At 38.3% G+C, this 18,943-nt stretch overlaps 1 protein-coding gene and 1 pseudogene across 2 annotated transcripts in view; both read left to right on the plus strand.

Moving 5' to 3' along the window:
- Nucleotides 1-2,832: 2,832 nt before the first annotated feature.
- On the plus strand, nt 2,833-4,545 carry LOC116462926 (ras GTPase-activating protein-binding protein 1-like; annotated as a pseudogene).
- A 254-nt stretch (nt 4,546-4,799) lies between these two features.
- The window catches only part of ZRANB3 (zinc finger RANBP2-type containing 3), a 284,470-nt gene continuing 270,326 nt past the window's right edge, over nt 4,800-18,943 (plus strand). For both annotated transcript variants that reach the window (XM_058434353.1, XM_032145808.2), the window contains exons 1-2: nt 4,800-4,902; nt 10,955-11,122. In XM_058434353.1, the coding sequence (XP_058290336.1) occupies nt 4,832-4,902; nt 10,955-11,122 (239 nt within the window). In that variant the 5' untranslated portion in view covers nt 4,800-4,831. The remainder of the gene's footprint in view (nt 4,903-10,954; nt 11,123-18,943) is intronic.

An 18,943-nucleotide genomic window follows, 5' to 3' on the forward strand; every position in this document is an offset into this window, starting at 1 on the left:
GGAATCGCTGGGGCCCAGGAGGTCAAAGCTGCAATGAGTTGTGATTGAGCCACTGCACTCCAGCCTGGGGCAACACAGGAGAGTGTCTCAAACAAACCAAAAAAAAGAGCTTTAAGGTCTGAGGCCCCTATTAAATAAATTTGAGTTGAGAGTCATATCCAGGCCTGTCTGATTCCTGAACTCTTAACCACTGTTCATCTTGCCTCTCAAATTTTTATTAATCCTTCAACATGTGCCAGACACATAGTGATGAGGGAAACAAAATTCCATCCCAGGATTCTGGAGCCAGTGGTGGCAGTCACTTCCTCTTTTAAGCCATCTTTTGCCACGTACATAATACTTAGTCCACACGAGAAAATATAAAAAAGAAAGTAAAGGTCATCTGCAATTCTATTACCAAGGGATGCCACTGTTTACACATATCTCTGTCTTTAGTTATAGGTATGGACACATGTTTTAATGATATAATGCTTTGCTTTTTTTAAATTGAAAAAACTTGCAACAATGGGCTATGGGTGTGGCTGAATAGATACCAGTATTATCATTTTTGATGGCTACTTTATTGTATAGCTCTAGCATAACCAATTCCCTACTGATGGATATTTACATTGTTTTCAATTAATAATTTTTTATTGTGTTAAAAACTCATAACACAATTTATCATCTTAACCATTTTTTTTTCTTTTTTTATTTTGAGACAGAGTCTTGCTCTGTCTCCCAGGCTGGAGTACAGTGGCTCACTGCAACCTCTTCCTCCTGGGTTCAAGCGATTCTCTTGTCTCAACCTCCTGAGTACCTGGGATTACAGGCTTGCGCCACCGTGCCTGGCTAACTTTTGTATTTTTAGTAGAGACAGGGTTTCACCATGTTGCCCAGGCTGGTCTCGAACTCCTGACCTCAAGTGATCTGCCCACCTCGGCCTCCCAAAGTGCGGGATTATAGGTGTGAGCCACCATGCCTGGTCATCTTAACCATTTTTAAATGTGTAGTATGACCCTGAATCTTCTCTGAGGCCCCATGTGTGGGTGCCAGATGATTGTTGACAAAAAGAATCAAACTGTAAAATATGAGGAGATTTATACTGAGCCAAATATGAGTGAGCATGGCCCATGACATAGCCCTCGGGAGGTCCTGAGAACATGTGCCCAAGGTGGTTGGGGTACAGCTTGGTTTTATGTATTTTAGGAAGGCATGAGACATCAATCAAATACATTTAATAAATGCATTGGTTTGGTTTAGAAAGGTGGGACAACTCAAAAGTGGGGACTTCCAGGCTATAGGTAAATTTAAACATTTTCTGGTTGACAATTGGTTGAGGTTGTCTGAAGACCTGGGATTGACAGAAAGGAATGCTCAGGTTAAAGATAAAAGATTGTGGAGACCAAGTTTTATTGTGCAGAGGAAGCTCTTAGATAGCAGACTTCAGAGAGAGCAGGTTGTAAATTGTTTTTTATTGGACTTAAAAGGATGTCTGGCTCTTAATTGATTATCTGCTGGATTTGGTAAGAAAGGTAGGAAAACAAAGGGGGAAGGGGATTCACTATAGAATATGGATTTTTCCCGCAAGAGACTGCAGGACAATTTTAAGGTATGGCAAGGAAATATATTTTGGGGTAAATATTTCTTCCTTGTCTCATAATGTTATGCCACAGTCAGATTGAAAAGTAAATCACAATATATAGTGTCCAATAAAACCCACCTGATGAGAATTTATGGTTTGTAGGGCATGACTCCCTAGACCCCTTAGGAATTTGGGTAAGATAAAAAAATCAGGTTGGGCGCATTGGCTCACGCCTGTAATCCCAGCACTTTGGGAGGCCAAGGCAGGCAGATTACTTGAGGTCAGGAGTTCAAGACCAGTCTGGCCAACAAGGTGAAACCCTGTCTCTACTCAAAATACAAAAATTACCTGAGTGTGGTGGCGGGCACCTGTAATCCCAGCTACTCAGGAGGCTGAGGCAGGAGAATGGCTTGAACCTGGGAGGCGGAGGTTGCGGTTAGCCGAGATAGTGCCACTGTACGCCAGCCTGGGTGACAGAGTGAGACTGTCTCAAAAGAAAAAAAAAAAAAAATTCAGAGCTTAGTCCTCAAGTGCAATTAAATGTACCTTGTGCAATAGATATCTAGAACTTTTTCATCTTGCAGATGTGAAATTCTATACTTATCAAACAACAACTGCGTCTCCCCTGTATCTTTTGCCCCACAGCCACCATTCTACTTTCTGTTTCTGAATTTGACTACATACTTTAGATACCTCGTAAGTGGAATCATGTAGTACACTATTTCACTTTCTGTGGCTAATTTATTTCACTTTCCATAATGTCTTCAAGGTTCATCTGTACAGAGCATGATAGGATTTCCTTTTTTTTGAGACAGAGTTTTGCTCTTGTTGCCCAGGCCAGAGTGCAATGGTGTGATCTCAGCCCACTGCAACCTCCTCCTCCCAGGTTCAAGCGATTCTCCTTCCTCAGCTCCCCCCAAGTAGCTGGGACTATAGGCACGAGCCACCATGCCAGCTAATTTTTGTATTTTTAGTAGAGACGGGATTTCGCCATATTGGCCAGGGTGGTCTTGAACTCCCGACCTCAAGTGATCCGCCCACCTCAGCCTCCCAAAGTGCTAGGATTACAGGCGTGAGCCACCACGCCCAGCCTAGGCCTTCATTTTAGTGAGCCTAATATATAGTGAGCTAATGTTGCTGGTGTAGACACAGTTGAGTGAGGGGTTTCTGCCATCATCAGTGCTGTGTAGCAGAGCTAGTTCCTCTCTAATTCAGCCGCACAGGTTTGGACATATTTGACTTTTTCCCCCCAGGTTGAATTGACCAAAACAATGGTGATGGAAAAGGCTAGTCCCCTGCTGGTTGGGTGGGAATTTGTGAGACAGCATTACACACTGCTGAACCAGGCCCCAGACATGCTGCATAGATTTTATGGAAGGAACTCTTCTTATATCCATGGGGGATTGGATTCAAATAGAAAGCCAGCAGATGCAGTTTACCGACAGAAAGAAATCCACAGGAAAGTGATGTCACGAAACTTCACCAAATGCCACACCAAGATTCTCCATGTTGATGCCTATGCCAAGCTGAATGATGGTGTGGTAGTCCAGGTGTTGGGGCTTCTGTCTAACAACAACCAGGCTTTGAGGAGATTCATGCAGATGTTTGTACTTGCTCTTGAGGGGTCTGTTGCAAATCAGTTCTATGTTCACAATGATATCTTCAGAGAGCAAGATGAGGTCTTTGGTGGGCTTGTCACTGAGCCTCAGGAGGAGTCTGAAGAAGAAGTAGAGGAACCCGAAGAAAAGACAGCAAACACCTCAGGTGGTACCTGATGATTCTGGAACTTTCTATGATCGGGCAGTTGTCAGTAATGACATGGAAGAACATTTAGAGGAGCCAGTTGCTGAACTGGAGCCTGATCCTGAACCAGAACCAGAATAAGAATGTGTATCTGGGCCGGACGCGGTGGCTCACGCTTGTAATCCCAGCACTTTGGGAGGCCGAGGCGGGCGGATCACGAGGTCAGGAGATCGAGACCACGGTGAAACTCCGTCTCTACTAAAAATACAAAAAATTAGCCGGGCGTGGTGGCGGGTGCCTGTAGTCCTAGCTACTCGGAGAGGCTGAGGCAGGAGAATGGCGTGAACCCGGGAGGCGGAGCTTGCAGTGAGCCGAGATTGTGCCACTGCACTCCAGCCTGGGCGACAGAGCGAGACTCCGTCTCAAAAAAAAAAAAAAAAAAAAAAAAAAAAGAATGTGTATCTGAAATCCAAGAGGAAAAGTCTGAGCTAGTATTAGAAGAAACTGCTCCTGGGGATGCTCAGAAGAGTTCTTCTCCAGCACCTGCAGACATATCTCAGACAGTATGGGAAGACTTGAGGACATTTTCTTGGGCATCTGAGACCAGTAACAACCTTCAACCCAGTGGAGCTGTTCCAGTTACTGGGATACCTCCTTATGTTGGTAAAGTACTAGCTTCACAGCCCTGTACAGAGTCTAAGCCTGAATCTCAGATTCCACCACAGAGACCTCAAAGGGATCAAAGGATGTGAGAACAACGAATAAATACTCCTCCCCAAAAGGGACCCAGACCAATCTGTGAGACTGGTGAGCAAGGTGACATTGAACCCCAAAGAGTGGTGAGACACCCTGACAGTCACCAACTCTTCATTGGCAACCTGCTTCATGAAGTGGACAAATCAGAGCTTAAAGATTTCTTTCAAAATTATGGGAACGTGGTGGAGTTGCGTATTAACAGTGGTGGGAAATTACCCAGTTTTGGTTTTGTTGTGTTTGATGATTCTGAGCCTGTTCAGAAGGTCCTTAGCAACAGGCCCATCATGTTCAGAGGTGAGGTCCGTCTGAATGTGGAAGAAAAGAAGACTCGAGCTGCCAGGAAAGGGGACTGACGAGATGATTACCTTAGGGGACCTGGAGGCCCTCTATGTGGGCTGCGTGGTGAAATGAGAGGCCCTCCCCGTGGAGGCATGGTGCAGAAAGCAGGATTTGAAGTGGGAAGAGGGCTTGCTCCATGGCAGTGAAACTTCATGGATCTTCACGTGGCCATACAAACCCTAGTTCCTACAGAGTGGTGAATTTCTTTGACCAGCTTTTGGTATCTTGGAGTATGACCCCAGTTTGTTATAAACTGCTTAAGTTAGTATAATTTTACTTCTTTTGTGTGTTAATGGTATGTGCTCCTTCTCCCTCTCTTCCCTTTCCTGACCTTTAGTCTTTCACTTCCAATTTTGTGGAATGATATTTTAGGAGTAACGGATTTTTCAAGAAGAAGAAGAAAAAAAGACTGAATTTCCTTGCTTATTTTGCATGTACAGACTGGATTTTTTTTCTAACAGCCATTCCCCGAAGGAATGTGTCTTGCGTATTACTGACATTTGGTACGTTTCATTCATTGGAATATTTCTTACTTTCTGTGTGTTTCAAAAGCCTGTGAGAAATACAGGATTTGATAACATTTTGAAGGCAGGAAAACCCCAAATTGTTTCTTCTTTGAGAGTCATGACCACTTTCTGGTGTGGAGAAATTGCCATTGGAAAATTTAACAATTTTGATTCTCACTGGTATGTTTAAAAATTGAATAAAAGGAATAGAATTTTTCTTTTGATATAGGATCACGAAACACTTCTAAAACCTTACAGTGGGTTTGGAAAATTTGACAAGTTTGATTCTCACTGGTATATTTAAAATTTGGAAAATTTGACAATTTTGATTCTCGCTGGTATGTTTAAAAACTGAATAAAAGGAATAGAATTTTTCTTTTGATATGGGATCACAAAACAATTCTAAAACCTACTGTTTTTATTATATTGTGATATAGGTTTTAAATGTCTAGAATGCAACTGGATGGGCTTTTCTTGAACTGTTAGTTTTTCTGAAGTAGAGTTTTTTCATGTTTAATTTGTATTTGTAAAAAAAAGACAAAATATTCCCAAAACCCAGATAACAACCAGGACAAAACTGTTGTGCCTTCTGTTTATCTTTGATTTTAGTCTCAGCAATTGTTTAAAGAAAAATAATTTTTTAATATATTTAGATTTGTTTTATTAGGTTCAGATATTGTTTTTAATATCTAGATTTGTTTTATTAGGTTTTGCTATGGTTGACTTATACTTCATGTGGGGAATTGTAGAAACCCTCTTTTATCACCTTGTATCTCTTCTGTTAACATATTTGTTATACCTTATTCTAAAATTGAGTCTCAAACTAGAATCCCTTTGAAGACAGATGCTTCTGTAGAGGTTCTTTGACCTAAATGGTTCAGCATTTGTAGTAAGTTTTATTCTGGTATCTAACTAGACTCCTATTCATAGCCCATAAGAAGGAATGTGACTTTAATAATGGACTTTGCTGATGTGCTCCTGTCCACATTTTTTTTCTTTAAATCATAGCCATATGGTAAATTTTCTATTTTGTTATGGTTCTCTTTAATTGATGGGCATGCAGTGGGTGTTTCTTGGAAATGGTCAATGTTTATTAAAATATTTCTGGAAGAAAATTTTTTTTTTAATTATGTATTGCTGGTTTCATTTTGATAGGCTCTCCCCACCTTACTATAAGCAAATTAGTGTATATATATTGAATAAAACCTTTTAAGCTAAACCTCTGAACTGAATAAAGTATTCATTATTAAAAAGGTATGCACATTATTGTAACTGTTAATTTCTTGGTAATCTAGAATGAAGATAAAATGTGCATTTTCTTTTATTGTAATGTGGATTACAACTGACTTTTTGTAGCAATTAAAACTATATGGCTGAACCTACATGAGATATTCTTTATTACACCTTTTTTACTTTAGACCCTATAAATAGAAAAGAATAAAAATTATTTTTAGGATTAACAAAAACATTCATGTTCTATTCATTAGATTGTACCACTACATATTTTTAAGTTCTTTATCCAAATATCTGTTTAAATCATCAGTGAACCACACTATAATCTTAAGTTCAACTGAAATTTTTTTCTGTACATTTTCATAATGTTTTAGATTTCTTTTATCTTCATATTTATTGTTTTCTCTTATTTGTGCCTATTAAAACAAATTTTTGATTAACATAACTTTAGTTTCATTGTTTATTTTTACAAATATTGTGCCTTGGCCAGGCACGGTGGCTCACACCTGTAATCCCAGCACTTTGGGAGGCCGAGGCGGGTGGATCACAAGATCAGGAGATTGAGACCATCCTGGCTAACATGGTGAAACCCCGTCTCTACTAAAAATACAAAAAATTAGCCGGCTGTGGCGGTGTGCGCCTGTAGTCCCAGCTACTCGGGAGGCTGAGGCAGGAGAATGGCGTGAACCCAGGAGGCGGAGCTTGCAGTGAGCAGAGATCGTGCCACTGCACTCCAGCCTGGGCAACAGAGCAAGATTCCGTCTCAAAAGAAAAGAAAAACAAAAACAAAAAACCAAATATTGTGCCTGAGTCAGTCCTCATAAACATAAATCATGTAAGTGGTAAAGTGACCCCAATTTACCAGATTTTTCTGGAGTGTCTATTAAAATTTTTTACTGAGTAAGTAAAATGAAAAGGAGTCGTTTTGTTTTGTTTTGTTATTCTCTGTCTTTCTTTTCTTTCCCTTTCCTTCTTTTCTTTTCTTTCTTTTCTTGATATAGTCTTGCTCTGTCATCCATGCTGGAGTGCAGTGACAAGATCATAGCTCAAATTCCTGGGCTCAAGCAGTCCTCTGAAGCCTCCCAAGTAGTTGGGACTACAGGCATGCACCCCTACAACCGGCTAATTTTATGATCTTTTGTAAGCAACAAGATCTTGCTGTTTGCCCTGGCTGATCTTCAGCTCCTGACCTCAAGCTGTTCTGCCTCAACCTCCCAAAGTGTTGCGATTACAGGGATGAGTCACTGTACCCAGCAAAGAAAAAAAAAGGAGTCCTGAATAAAGATGATAGCAAAATTTTTTTTAAAATTTTTTACTTCTCGCCAGTGTTCCACCCTAAAACATTGCATCCTTTATCCCATTGACCCTAAAAAGTGCTTCTGAAACTCCTGTTACTTCTGGAAAATGGACATGGTTTTCTGCCGCTGTTAGCCTTGCCAGAAGGAATTTTACTTAATCTCTGCTCCTTTGAGTTTTGACTTTCTAAAGTCCACAATAGGTATATCTGATGAGTAGCTCTAAGGCAGGCTGGGAAATTGTCTGATATTTCTCGTGTGTATCCAGCCTCTATCTCTCCCTATAGGAACTTCAGACTCATATATTTTCAAGCATACCCAACATTTCCACTTCGTATCTTATAGCCATCTCAAAGAAAATCTATGGATTTTTTTTCTCCCCAATTTATTTGTTCTGTAGTCCTCACCATCCCAGCCAATTGTATCACTAACTCCATCACTCTAGGTCCACATTTTGATTCCACATTTCTGTTATTCTCTACACGTACTGCATCAGCAGGTGCTGTTTGCTTTACCTCTGATATACTTCCTGAATCTTTTCAGTTTCACTGCTAAAGGTTTTTTGCCTTGTCTGTTGCAACCTGAAAACAGTTTTCCTGCTTTCATGCTTTCCGTTTTTGCTCCATTCTCTATTCCTTGCTAAGTTTTGTTATGGGGGTGGTGGTAGTGGGAGGGTCCTAGGGAGGGCCACTCATGAGTGTTTATGAGGATCTGACTCATAAATCATTTCCAAATTCAATTGCCTACTGAAGCAGTGGAGGCTTTGTTGACTGGCCAAATACTATAAGAACATTTATCTCCTGCCTCCTTATTGATATCTTTGTGTCCTTCAGGTGTTTTTTGAAATGTAAGTCAGATTGTGTCATTCCCCTGTTTAAACCTTCCATTGAGTACTGTCCAATAGAACTTTAAGTGAAGAGAGAAATGTTCTGTATCTTTACTATTAAATATCATAGCTACCAGACATATGTTACTGTTGAGCCCTTGAAATATGGCTGGTGAAACTGGAGAACCAAATTTTTAATTTTAATTTTAATTAAATTTAAATAGTCCTATTTTGTTAATGGTGTATGCGACAGCACATCTCCATTAGCATTCCTTCCTTCTTAAAAAGGAATCCAAAGTTATCATCAAGGCTGTATATGATTTGGCTCTTGTTTATTTTGGTAGCTTCATCTTATACCATTCCCTCCTTTGGATCATCAGCCACATTGGCTTTTCTTTTTCTTTTTTTTTTTGAGATGCTGTTACCCAAGCTGGAGTGCAGTGGTGCGATCTCAGCTCACTGCAACTTCCTCCTCCTGAATTCAAGTGATTGTCATGCCTCAGCCTCCTGAGTAGCTGGGATTACAGGCCTGTGCCACCACACCCAGCTAATTTTTGTATTTTTTTTTTTTTTTTTTTTTTTTTTTGAGACAGAGTCTTGCTCTGTCGCCCAGGCTGGAGTGCAGTGGCACAATCTCGGCTCACTGCAAGCTCCTAATTTTTCTATTTTTAGTGGAGACAGTGTTTCGCCGCATTGACCAGGCTGGTCTCAAACTCCTGACCTCAGGTGATCCACCCACCTCGGCCTCCCAAAGTGCTGAGATTATAGGCATGAGCCGCCGTGCCTGATCCACCTTAGCCTTCTTTCTGTTTTCTGAAAACACCAAACCCTTTCTCAGTTTGGGTCCTTTGCACTGATGCTCTCTGCTTGGACTGCTCTTCTCTTAATTTTGATCCTGGGTGGCTTTTTAAATCTTTCAGACCATAAGCTAAACAGCACTTCCTAAGACAGGCCACTCTTGGTCAGCCTACCTAAAGTGACCAGTACTCTCTTAAATTCCTTATACTATTTGTGCTATATTATAATTAATCATCCTTCCCATTCGATCAGGTGTAGCTGAAAACAAAAAAGAAAAACCATCATATTTATTTATTTGCTAATTTTTGGTCTTCCCCTGAAGAATATAAGCCGTACGAGTGTGTGGGTCTTGCTTCTCTAGGTTGTGGCGTGTAGTACCTATTTGTTATTAATAAATAAATACTTGCTTTATTCTTGACCTTCTTAGTAGACACAGAAGTTGGTTACTTTTTTGGATGGAAGAGAGCAATAATTATATAAGTCTGCATGTAATTGAGGAAAAAAGCACACTTTTTTTTTTCCTTGAGACAGAGTCTCACTCTGTCACCCAGGCTGTAGTGCAATGGCATGATCTCGGCTCACTGCAACCTCTGCCTCCTGGGTTCAAGCGATTCTTCTGCCTCAGGCTCCTAAATAGCTGGGACTACAGGCAAGTGCCACCACGCCCAGCTAATTTTTGTATTTTTAATAGATACGGGGTTTCAACATATTGGCGAGTCTGGTCTTGAACTCCTGACCTCATGATCCACCCACCTTGGCCTCCCAGAATGCTGGGATTATAGGCATGAGCCACTGTGCCTGGCCCGCAAACTTTTTTTTAAAGATGAAATGGGATAATATATAAACAGAAGGCAGGGTACCATCTAAATACAAAATATTATTTGATAGACATTATAGTGTAGTGGTATAATAGGAGATTTTCTTCCAGAGTTATAAGAATTTACAGATATATGAAATTTTTATGTCATACAAAATTACAGTAACATCTGTGGAAAACTAGGGGTGAGGAAGGTGTTAATCAGGCAAAGTGTTATACTGTGGATTCGGCTCATTAAAAAGAATTAATTTTCATATTTAAACAATTTAATAATATTACATTAATTTAATTAGTATAAATTTGATTTTCGCTGGGCACGGTGGCTCACGCTTGTAATCCCGGCACTTTGGGAGGCAGAGGCGGGCGAATCACGAGGTCAGGAGATCGAGACCATCCTGGCTAACGTGGCGCAACCCCGTCTCTACTAAAAATACAAAAAATTAGTCAGGCGTAGTGGCGGGCGCCTGTAGTCCTAGCTACTCGGGAGGCTGAGGCAGGAGAATGGCGTGAACCCGGGAGGCGGAGCTTGCACTGAGCCAAGATTGCGCCACTGCACTCCAGCCTGGGCAACAGTGCCAGACTCCGTCTCAAAAAAAAAAAAAAAATTTGATTTTGGAGTTAATGTCTTTGTATTTTATAATTTTTTTAAATGCAGCTTTATCTCACTCTTAGAAAATATGGTGTGAAATGAAAATGTGGATCAATAAAAGGATAAATTATTAAAGGACTCATCTTTCTCTAGCAGATTCATCCCTTATTTTAAAAATTATTCAATTTGTGAAAAATCTAGTTTATTTATAATTTTTTAGTAATAAATTTGTGGCGTTAAACTGGTGTATGATATTATGGCTCAAAATGAAATAGTGCATGCTGAGTTCCTAGAGAGTGCATTAAGTAATTGCTTTCAAACTCAGTGCTTTGAATTTTCTTAGTAGCGGTGAGAATATGATTTAGTTTATATAAATGGTATGTCAAAGCTATTTATAAGTACTTTAATATTATTTATATGTGATTCTGTAACATACTTAGTAATATCTATTTCTTATACCCCTCCCTTTTTTGTTGTTTCTTTGTTTTTAGGATCATCATGCCTAGGGTTCATAACATAAAAAAGTCTCTTACACCTCACATTTCTTGTGTGACAAGCGAATCTGATAAACTGCTGGATTTTTTGCCTGACAGACTAAGAGCAAAGCTGCTTCCATTCCAGAAAGATGGCATCATTTTTGCCCTCAAAAGAAATGGCAGGTAAAGTTCTTCTTTTAAGACATGCTAAAAATGTTAAATTCCTGGCAAGTGTATTAAAAACAAAGTTCTGTTCAAACTATTCTTTTCGTGTATTCACAGTCTTTCTTTAGTAGAATTGATTGTGACTAAGTTAGCTTTATCCATTTACTATGGTTGACTTATACTTCATGTTGAAATATATTGAAACAATTGTGATTTCTTAAGAGAAAGTATGTTCAGTTATCTTAATTATTTCAGTTGTCAGATATTCTCAGAAACTCATATATTGACGGTTTTCTAGAATGTATTGCTTTCACATGAAACTAATTCAACTTATTTCCATCGTTTTTTGTTTTTTTGTCTCTTACCAGAAGGATTTTTTTTTTTTTAACAGACTCTGCCCTTTCACCCAGGCTGGAGTGTAGTGGCATGATCTTGGCTCACTGCAACCTCTGTCTCTTGGGTTTAAGCGATTTTGCCACATCAGCCTCCTGAATAGCTGGGACTACAGGGTGCACGCCACCACACCCGGGTAATTTTTGTTTTTGTTTTGTTTTTTTTTAGGGATGGGTTTTCACTGTGTTGCCCAGGCTGGTCGTGAACTCCTGGGCTCAAGTGATCCTTCTGCCTTGCCTCCCAAAGTGCTGGGATTACAGGCATGAGCTACTGCACCCATCCATTGTATTTTTATTCTTTTTATCTTCCACCTTAGATTTAGCAACTTCTGAGTGTGTTTTGTGAGTACCTTATACTACTGTCTGTATTTCTTTACTTTTTTCAAACTTCATGATAGTTGTATGATCTCTTCCATCCAATTGGGCCATTTTATGGTTTTGTATATTTTTAAGGATAGCATTGTCTTAGTTCCACAGTCACATATATCATATACTTTCTCTTCAACATTTTATTATGAACCATTTAAAAAACATACAACAAAATTGAAAGAATGTTAGAGTAAATGCTTGGCAGAGGCAACACCCGCAGTTTATTATTAACATTTTGCCATGCTTGGTCTATCACGTATTTATCTATTAATCCATCCCTCTATCTTTCTATCCCATCAGTCCCTCTTATTATTTTCATTCATTTCAAAGTAAATTGCAGACATTATTATACTTTCCCATATATACTTAAGTATATGTATGATTAACCAGAATTCATATTTGTTTACAGACTTTTTTCTGTTGAGATTTAATGAAATGTACAAACCTTGACAAATGCATATACTCTTACAACCCAAACCCATCATCCTAGAAAGTTACTTCATTCCCTTTCTCAGTCAGTCCCCACTCTCACGTTGATCTGATGTTTTTTATTTTGCCTGTTTTTAATGGTTTATGTAAATGGAATCCAGTAATATGTGCTGTTTATGAAAAACTTTTTAAAATTGTAATCTTACTGAGATTCATGTATTAGTAGTTTGTGTCTATTGTACGCATTGGTATTTATAGCTGTTAGTTGACACTCAAGGTTATATATCTGATGTTTTTCACCTTACACCTGCATCTTCTCGGTTTTTCCAGCGTAGACATCACCTCTGTAGATTTCCATTGCTTTTATGGAGTCAGAAAAGTTGTACTCTTCCATAGTCACAGCGTTAACGGTCCTCAGATTCCTGAAGATTCAGTCACAAATGACATTTTAAACCACCATTTGACAGCATTTAGCTCCTTTAGGTATTTCATACTTGTGTGGTTGGGCTTCTCACTATGGTGGAGTAGAAAGAACATATGCTTTAGGTTTAGACTTGGTTTAAATCTGAGCCACTTACTATCTCTGTGATGCTGTGCATGCTTCTTTAACAATTCATACTTCAGATTCATTAACTATAAAATGGATTTTATGATCCTAATTACTGTGGTTACAAAAGAATCCCGAGTTCTTCATAATGGTGAAATAAAATGCCTTTTCCCTTTTTTCGTAAGTAGACTTAGTGATTTCCAAACACTTGTCCCTGGACTGTTAACCAGTCCTAACAAAATATGGATACATGTAACAAAATATGGATACATGTAGCAAAATGAGAAAATAAAAAGTTTGCTGTTCATAAAGCAAAATTCATTCATTTTAGAGAACGTTCATTTATTTTGAGCTTAAATGTTCTTTTTTGGAGGCTTAGAATTGTCTTTTCTTTTCTGAAAACATGTCAGTAGTGGAAATTTTTTATTATGGTATTTGGCAAATGAAAACTTGGCAATGTTTCCCATCAAGTTTTTTGTTTACTTGACTATGAAATAATAATTTTAGGATTTAAAAATAATTTAAGGATATATTTTATCTTGAGTTCATTCAGTAATATTTTCATTGGCAATATAGGTCTGCTTTAGTAGTTATTTTTTTCTTAGCACTTTGAAGGTTGTATCCTCCTGTCTTCTGGCTTCCATAATTGTCATTGATAATACCCTTGAGTCTCAAAATATCACCTTATACATGACTTATTTATTACAAAGGGAAAAATTACAAAATGGCCAAGCTTAGTATAGCTAATAGTGGGACAGCCACTTGCATAATGTGGTGCACAGGAGAGACATAACATTACCCTATGTGGTGTTCTTACTGGAAACATTTGATCTGGGAATCATGGCGAAACAGTCCAACTAATCCAGAATGTAGAACATTTTTTCATGACAACTGACCTGGACTCTTCAAAGGATTCAGTGTCATCAAAAATCAAAGGAAGTAGTGTATCAAGGAAAGTCTCTAAATTGAGAGAGACCTAACAACTATACCATCTGAAAGTAATGCACAAGCCTTGATTAGATCCTGGATAAGCAAAAAGAAAAGTTTTAGGGAACACTTTTAAGATCGCTGGGAAAATTTCATCAGGACTCTGTTTAGATTATGTTATTGGATTAATGTTGATTATCTTAGATGAGGTAATGGTATTGTCGTTGAATAGAAGAATGTTCTTGTTTCTGATAAATGCATGATAAAGAATTTTCAGACGAAGAATAATAGTGCTATTGTTAGTGCTGCACTTTCTACATTTTCCCAAAAGAGAAGGACGTATGTTCAGAAACATTTTGAGTGGATGAGCCAAAATGTTAACAGTGTGAATTTAGTGAGTAGTATATTCTGGTGGGTGTCTTCATTGGTGAGTGGTATAATCTGTGGGGTATACTCATTGAATTATTCTTTTTAGCTTTTCTATGAGTTTGAAATTTTTCAAAATAAAAGATCAGTCTAATTTTTGTTCCTTTGTGCATCATCTGACTTGAAGATGTTCTCTTTGTCTTTGGAGTTCTGCAGTTTCACTATACTTTATTCAGTATGGTTTTCTTTTTATTTATCCTGTTTAGGATTATTGTGCATTTTAAATCTGGGATTTTTGTCTGTTGATTCTAGGAAATTCTCAGCTATTCCCTCTTCAAATATTGCTTCTCCCCCATTTGTTTTGTCTGCCGCAATTCCAGTTAGATTTATACTTGACCTTTTTACTTCATCGTATGGTTCTATTAATCTCTCTTATATTTTCTCTGTCTGTGCTACATTATGACTGTTTTCAAGTTCTCTCATAGAATTCATAACCAGCTGGTCTAATCTGCTGTTTAACCAACCTATTCAGTTTTTTAAAGTACTTTTTTTTTTTTTTTTTACTGATATGTAATTTTTACATGGACAAAGGTATACAGATTATGAATGTATAGCTTGAGGAATTTTCACAGTATAGCACCACCAAGATCAAGAAATAGAACATTGCCAGCATCACAGAAACCTCCCTCTTGCCCCTTCCCAATCATTACTACCTCCTTTCTCTTAGAGGTTACTTGAAAAGTAACCTCTAACATTATAGATTGCTGTTGCGTGTTCAACTATATTATTGTAATTGTATAGTCTTTTGTATCTTGTTTTTCTCAACGTTATTGTGAGATCAATCTATGTTTTTGTATGCAGTTGTAGTTTGTTCATTCTCATTGCCATCTAAAATTCCATCATGTGAATATACCATAATTTATTCATTCTACTGTGGAGCATTTGGGTTATTTCTAATTTGGGGCTCATAGAATAGTAATGATATAAATGTTCTTATACAAATCTTTTGGTGAAAGTATATACACATTTCTGATGTGTATCTACCAAGAAGAATTGTTAGGTCATAGGGTGTGCGTGTATTCCACTTTAGTAGATAATGCCTATATTAGTTTGCTAGGACTATCATAAAAGCATACCACAACTGAGTGGCTTAAACAACAGAAATTTATTTTCCCACAGTTTTGGAGGCTAGCAGTCCAAAATTAAAGTGTTGGCAGGGTTACTTCCTCTTGAGAGCTGTGAAGGAATTATCTTTTCCAGGGCTCTCTTTCTTGACTTGTAGGCTACTGTTTTCTTCCTATTTCTATTCAAATTGTCTTCCCTCTGTTTATGTCTCTGGGTCCAAATTTGCCTTTTTTATATGGACACTAGTCATATTGGTTACATTGGTGATACCCTAATGACTTCATCTTAAGTAATTATGTCTGCAGTGATCATATTTCCAAATAAGGTCACATTCTGAGGTACTGGGGGTTTGAACTTCAACATATGAATTTTGGCGATTCATAGTTCAACCCATACCACTCCTAAACATTTTCCAATGTAATTTCACCAATTTTTACATGTATCAACAGTGTTTAAGAGTTCCACTTATATCTCATCCTCACCAACACTTCATTTTGCCTATCTTTATTTTCATTTTAGATATTCTGGTAGGTATATAGTGATGTACGTTGAGGTTTTTATTTACATTTCTCTGATGATAAGTAAAATTTAATACCTTATCATATGCTTATTAGCCATTTGGACATCTTTTGTTAAGTGCCTGTTCATGTCTTATCTGTTTTTCTTCTGGATTGTCTATTTGCCTTTTTCTTGTTGTTTTGTAGGAGTCCTTTTGTCAGATTTATATTCTGGATATGAGTCTTTTATCAGGTATATTTATTGCAAGTAAATTTTCTCAGGTTGTGTTTTGCCTTTTCCTTGTCTTAATGATGTCTTCTGGTAAGCAGAGATTCTCAATTTTAATGTCATCTTACATAATCTTTATCCGTATTCATTCTATGGCTGGCACTTCTTTCATCAAATTTTAAAAATCTTTTGTCTACTACTATTGGGGGATATCAGCCCCCAATATTCAACATGGGTCCTTTGCTATTTTCCCTAAATGTTGGCTGGCCTGAGAAATAAAGGGAAAGAGTACAAAAGAGAGAAATTTTAAAGCTAGGTGTCTGGGGGAAATATCACATGTTGGCAGGTTCCATGATGCCCCCCAAGCCGCAAAACCAGCAAGTTTTTATTAGTGATTTTCAAAAGGGGAGGGAGTGTACAAATAGGGTGTGGGTCACAGAGATGACATGCTTCCCAAGGTAAACTCTCACAAGGCAAATGGAGGCAGGGCGAGATCACAGGACCAGGGTGAAATTAAAATTGCTAATGAAGTTTTGGGCACGCATTGTCATTAATAACATCTTATCAGGAGACAGGGTTTGAGAGAAGACAACCAGTCTGACCAGAATTTATTAGGTGGGAATTTCCTTGTCCTAATAAGCCTGGGAGCGCTATGGGGCTTATTTCATCCCTTATCTACAACCGCAAAAGCCAGACATTCCCAAAGCAGCCATTTTATTTATTTATTTATTTATTTATTTATTTTTTTGAGACGGAGTCTTGCTCTGTCGCCCAGGCTGGAGTGCAGTGGTACAATCTCGGCTCACTGCAAGCTCCGCCTCCCGGGTTCACGCCATTCTCCTGCCTCAGCCTCTCCGAGTAGCTGGGACTACAGGCGCCCGCCACCACACCCGGCAAATTTTTTTTTTTTGTATTTTTAGTAGAGACGGGGTTTCATCCTGGTCTGGATCTCCTGACCTCGTGATCCGCCCGCCTCGGCCTCCCAAAGTGCTGGGATTACAAGCGTGAGCCACCGCGCCTGGCCAGCAGCCATTTTAGAGACCTCTCCTTGGGAACGCATTCTCTTTCTCAAGGATGTTCCTTGCTGAGAAAAAGAATTCAGTGATATTTCTCCTATTTGCTTTTGAAAGAAGAGAAATATGACCCTGTTCAGCCTGGCTCTCAGGCAGCCAGACTTATTGGTTATCTACCTTGTTCCCTGAACATCACTGTTATCCTGTTCTTTTTTCAAGGTGCCCAGATTTCATATTGTTTAAACAATTTGTGCAGTTAACGCAATCATCACAGGGTCCTGAGGTGACATTCATCCTCAGCTTATGAAGATGACGGGATTAAGAGATTAAAGTAAAGACAGGCATAGGAAATCACAAGAGTATTGACTGGGGGAGTGATAAGTGTCCATGAAATCTTCACAATTTATGTTCAGAGATTGCAGTAAGACAGGCGTAAGAAATTATAGAAGTATTAATTTGGGGAGCTAATAAATGTCCATGAAATCTTCACAATTTATGTTCTTCTGCCATGGCTTCAACCGGTCCCTCCATTCGGGGTCCCTGACTTCCCGCAACATACTACAAAGTCATGAGATTTCCTGTGTTTTCTTCTAAAAGCTTTATTGTTTTAATTTTTACATTAATTCGATTTACAATCTACTTGGAATTGTTTTGTGTATATGGTATGAAGTAGACATCAGGATTGATTACTTATTTATTTATTATTTTTTAGAGACAGGGTCTCGCTGTCGCCCAGGCTGGAGTACAGTGGTGTGATCTCGGCTCACTGCAACCTCTGCCTCCCGGGTTCCAGCGATTCTCCTGCCTCAGCCTCCCGAGTAGCTGGGACTACAGGTGCATACCACCATGCCCAGCTAATTTTTGTATTTTTAGTAGAGACAAGGTTTTACCATGTTGGCCTGGCTCGTCTTGAACTCCTGACCTCCATTAATCTGCCCGCATTGGCCTCCCAAAGTACTGGGATTACATGTATGAGCCACTGCGTTCAGCCTCACTTACTTATTTTTAAATTTATTTTTACATTTGAATGTCTACTTGATCCAGCACCATTTATTGAAAAGACTTTTTCCTACTGCATTGTAATGTTACTTTTGTCATAAATCAAGTAATTTTATGTGTATACCTTTCTAGGTAAGTGCTGTCTAATGGAACTTTCCGCTGTGATGGAAATATTCCTTATGTGTACTGTTCAATTCAGTAGCTATTCACTGCAGATGGCTATTGAGTACTTGAAGTGTGGCTAGTGCAACTAATGACTGAATTTTTAATTTTACTAATTTTAATTCAAATTTAAATAGTCACATGTTAAGTGCCTACCATATGGAATAGTGCAGTTGTAGATTCTTTGTTTTGTTTCTCTGTTTGCAATCTTTGTGTCAGTACCATACTTCTTCATACTTCTCACTGTAGCTTTATAATAAATATTCTGGTATCAAGTAGTATAAATCTTTCAGCCTTACTCTTTTTCAAAATTGTCTCAGCTATTATTGACTCTGCATTACATATAAATTGTAGAAGTCATTTATCAATTTTCACAAAAAAATTTGCTGGGATTGTGGGTGGAGTTTTACTGCATCTACAGATCAGTTTGGGGAGAACTGATATATTTATAATACCAAGTATTTCATTCCATGAACATGAATTATTTTTACATTTACTTAATTGCTCTTTTGGTGTCCTGTATATCTCTTATTTTTTTTCGTGTGTGCTGCAGTTTTGATATTTTATATTTAGCCATATTCAAGCTTACTGATTTTATCTTTTGCTGTTAATTAATTTACTGAATTCTCTTAAGGATGAGACCATCACTCAATATACTTGAAATCAGAAACCACTCAATTTCTTTCTTGATAAGCAAGGGAGAATTGTGCTTTTTAGCCATGACTTTCTAAACAAAGCAAAGAGTTGGTATAGCATTGGGCTTTGGAAGCCTGGAGACTTTCAA

Source organism: Hylobates moloch, unplaced genomic scaffold (assembly GCF_009828535.3).
Source record: "Hylobates moloch isolate HMO894 unplaced genomic scaffold, HMol_V3 SCAFFOLD_24, whole genome shotgun sequence".
Lineage (NCBI taxonomy): Eukaryota > Metazoa > Chordata > Mammalia > Primates > Hylobatidae > Hylobates > Hylobates moloch.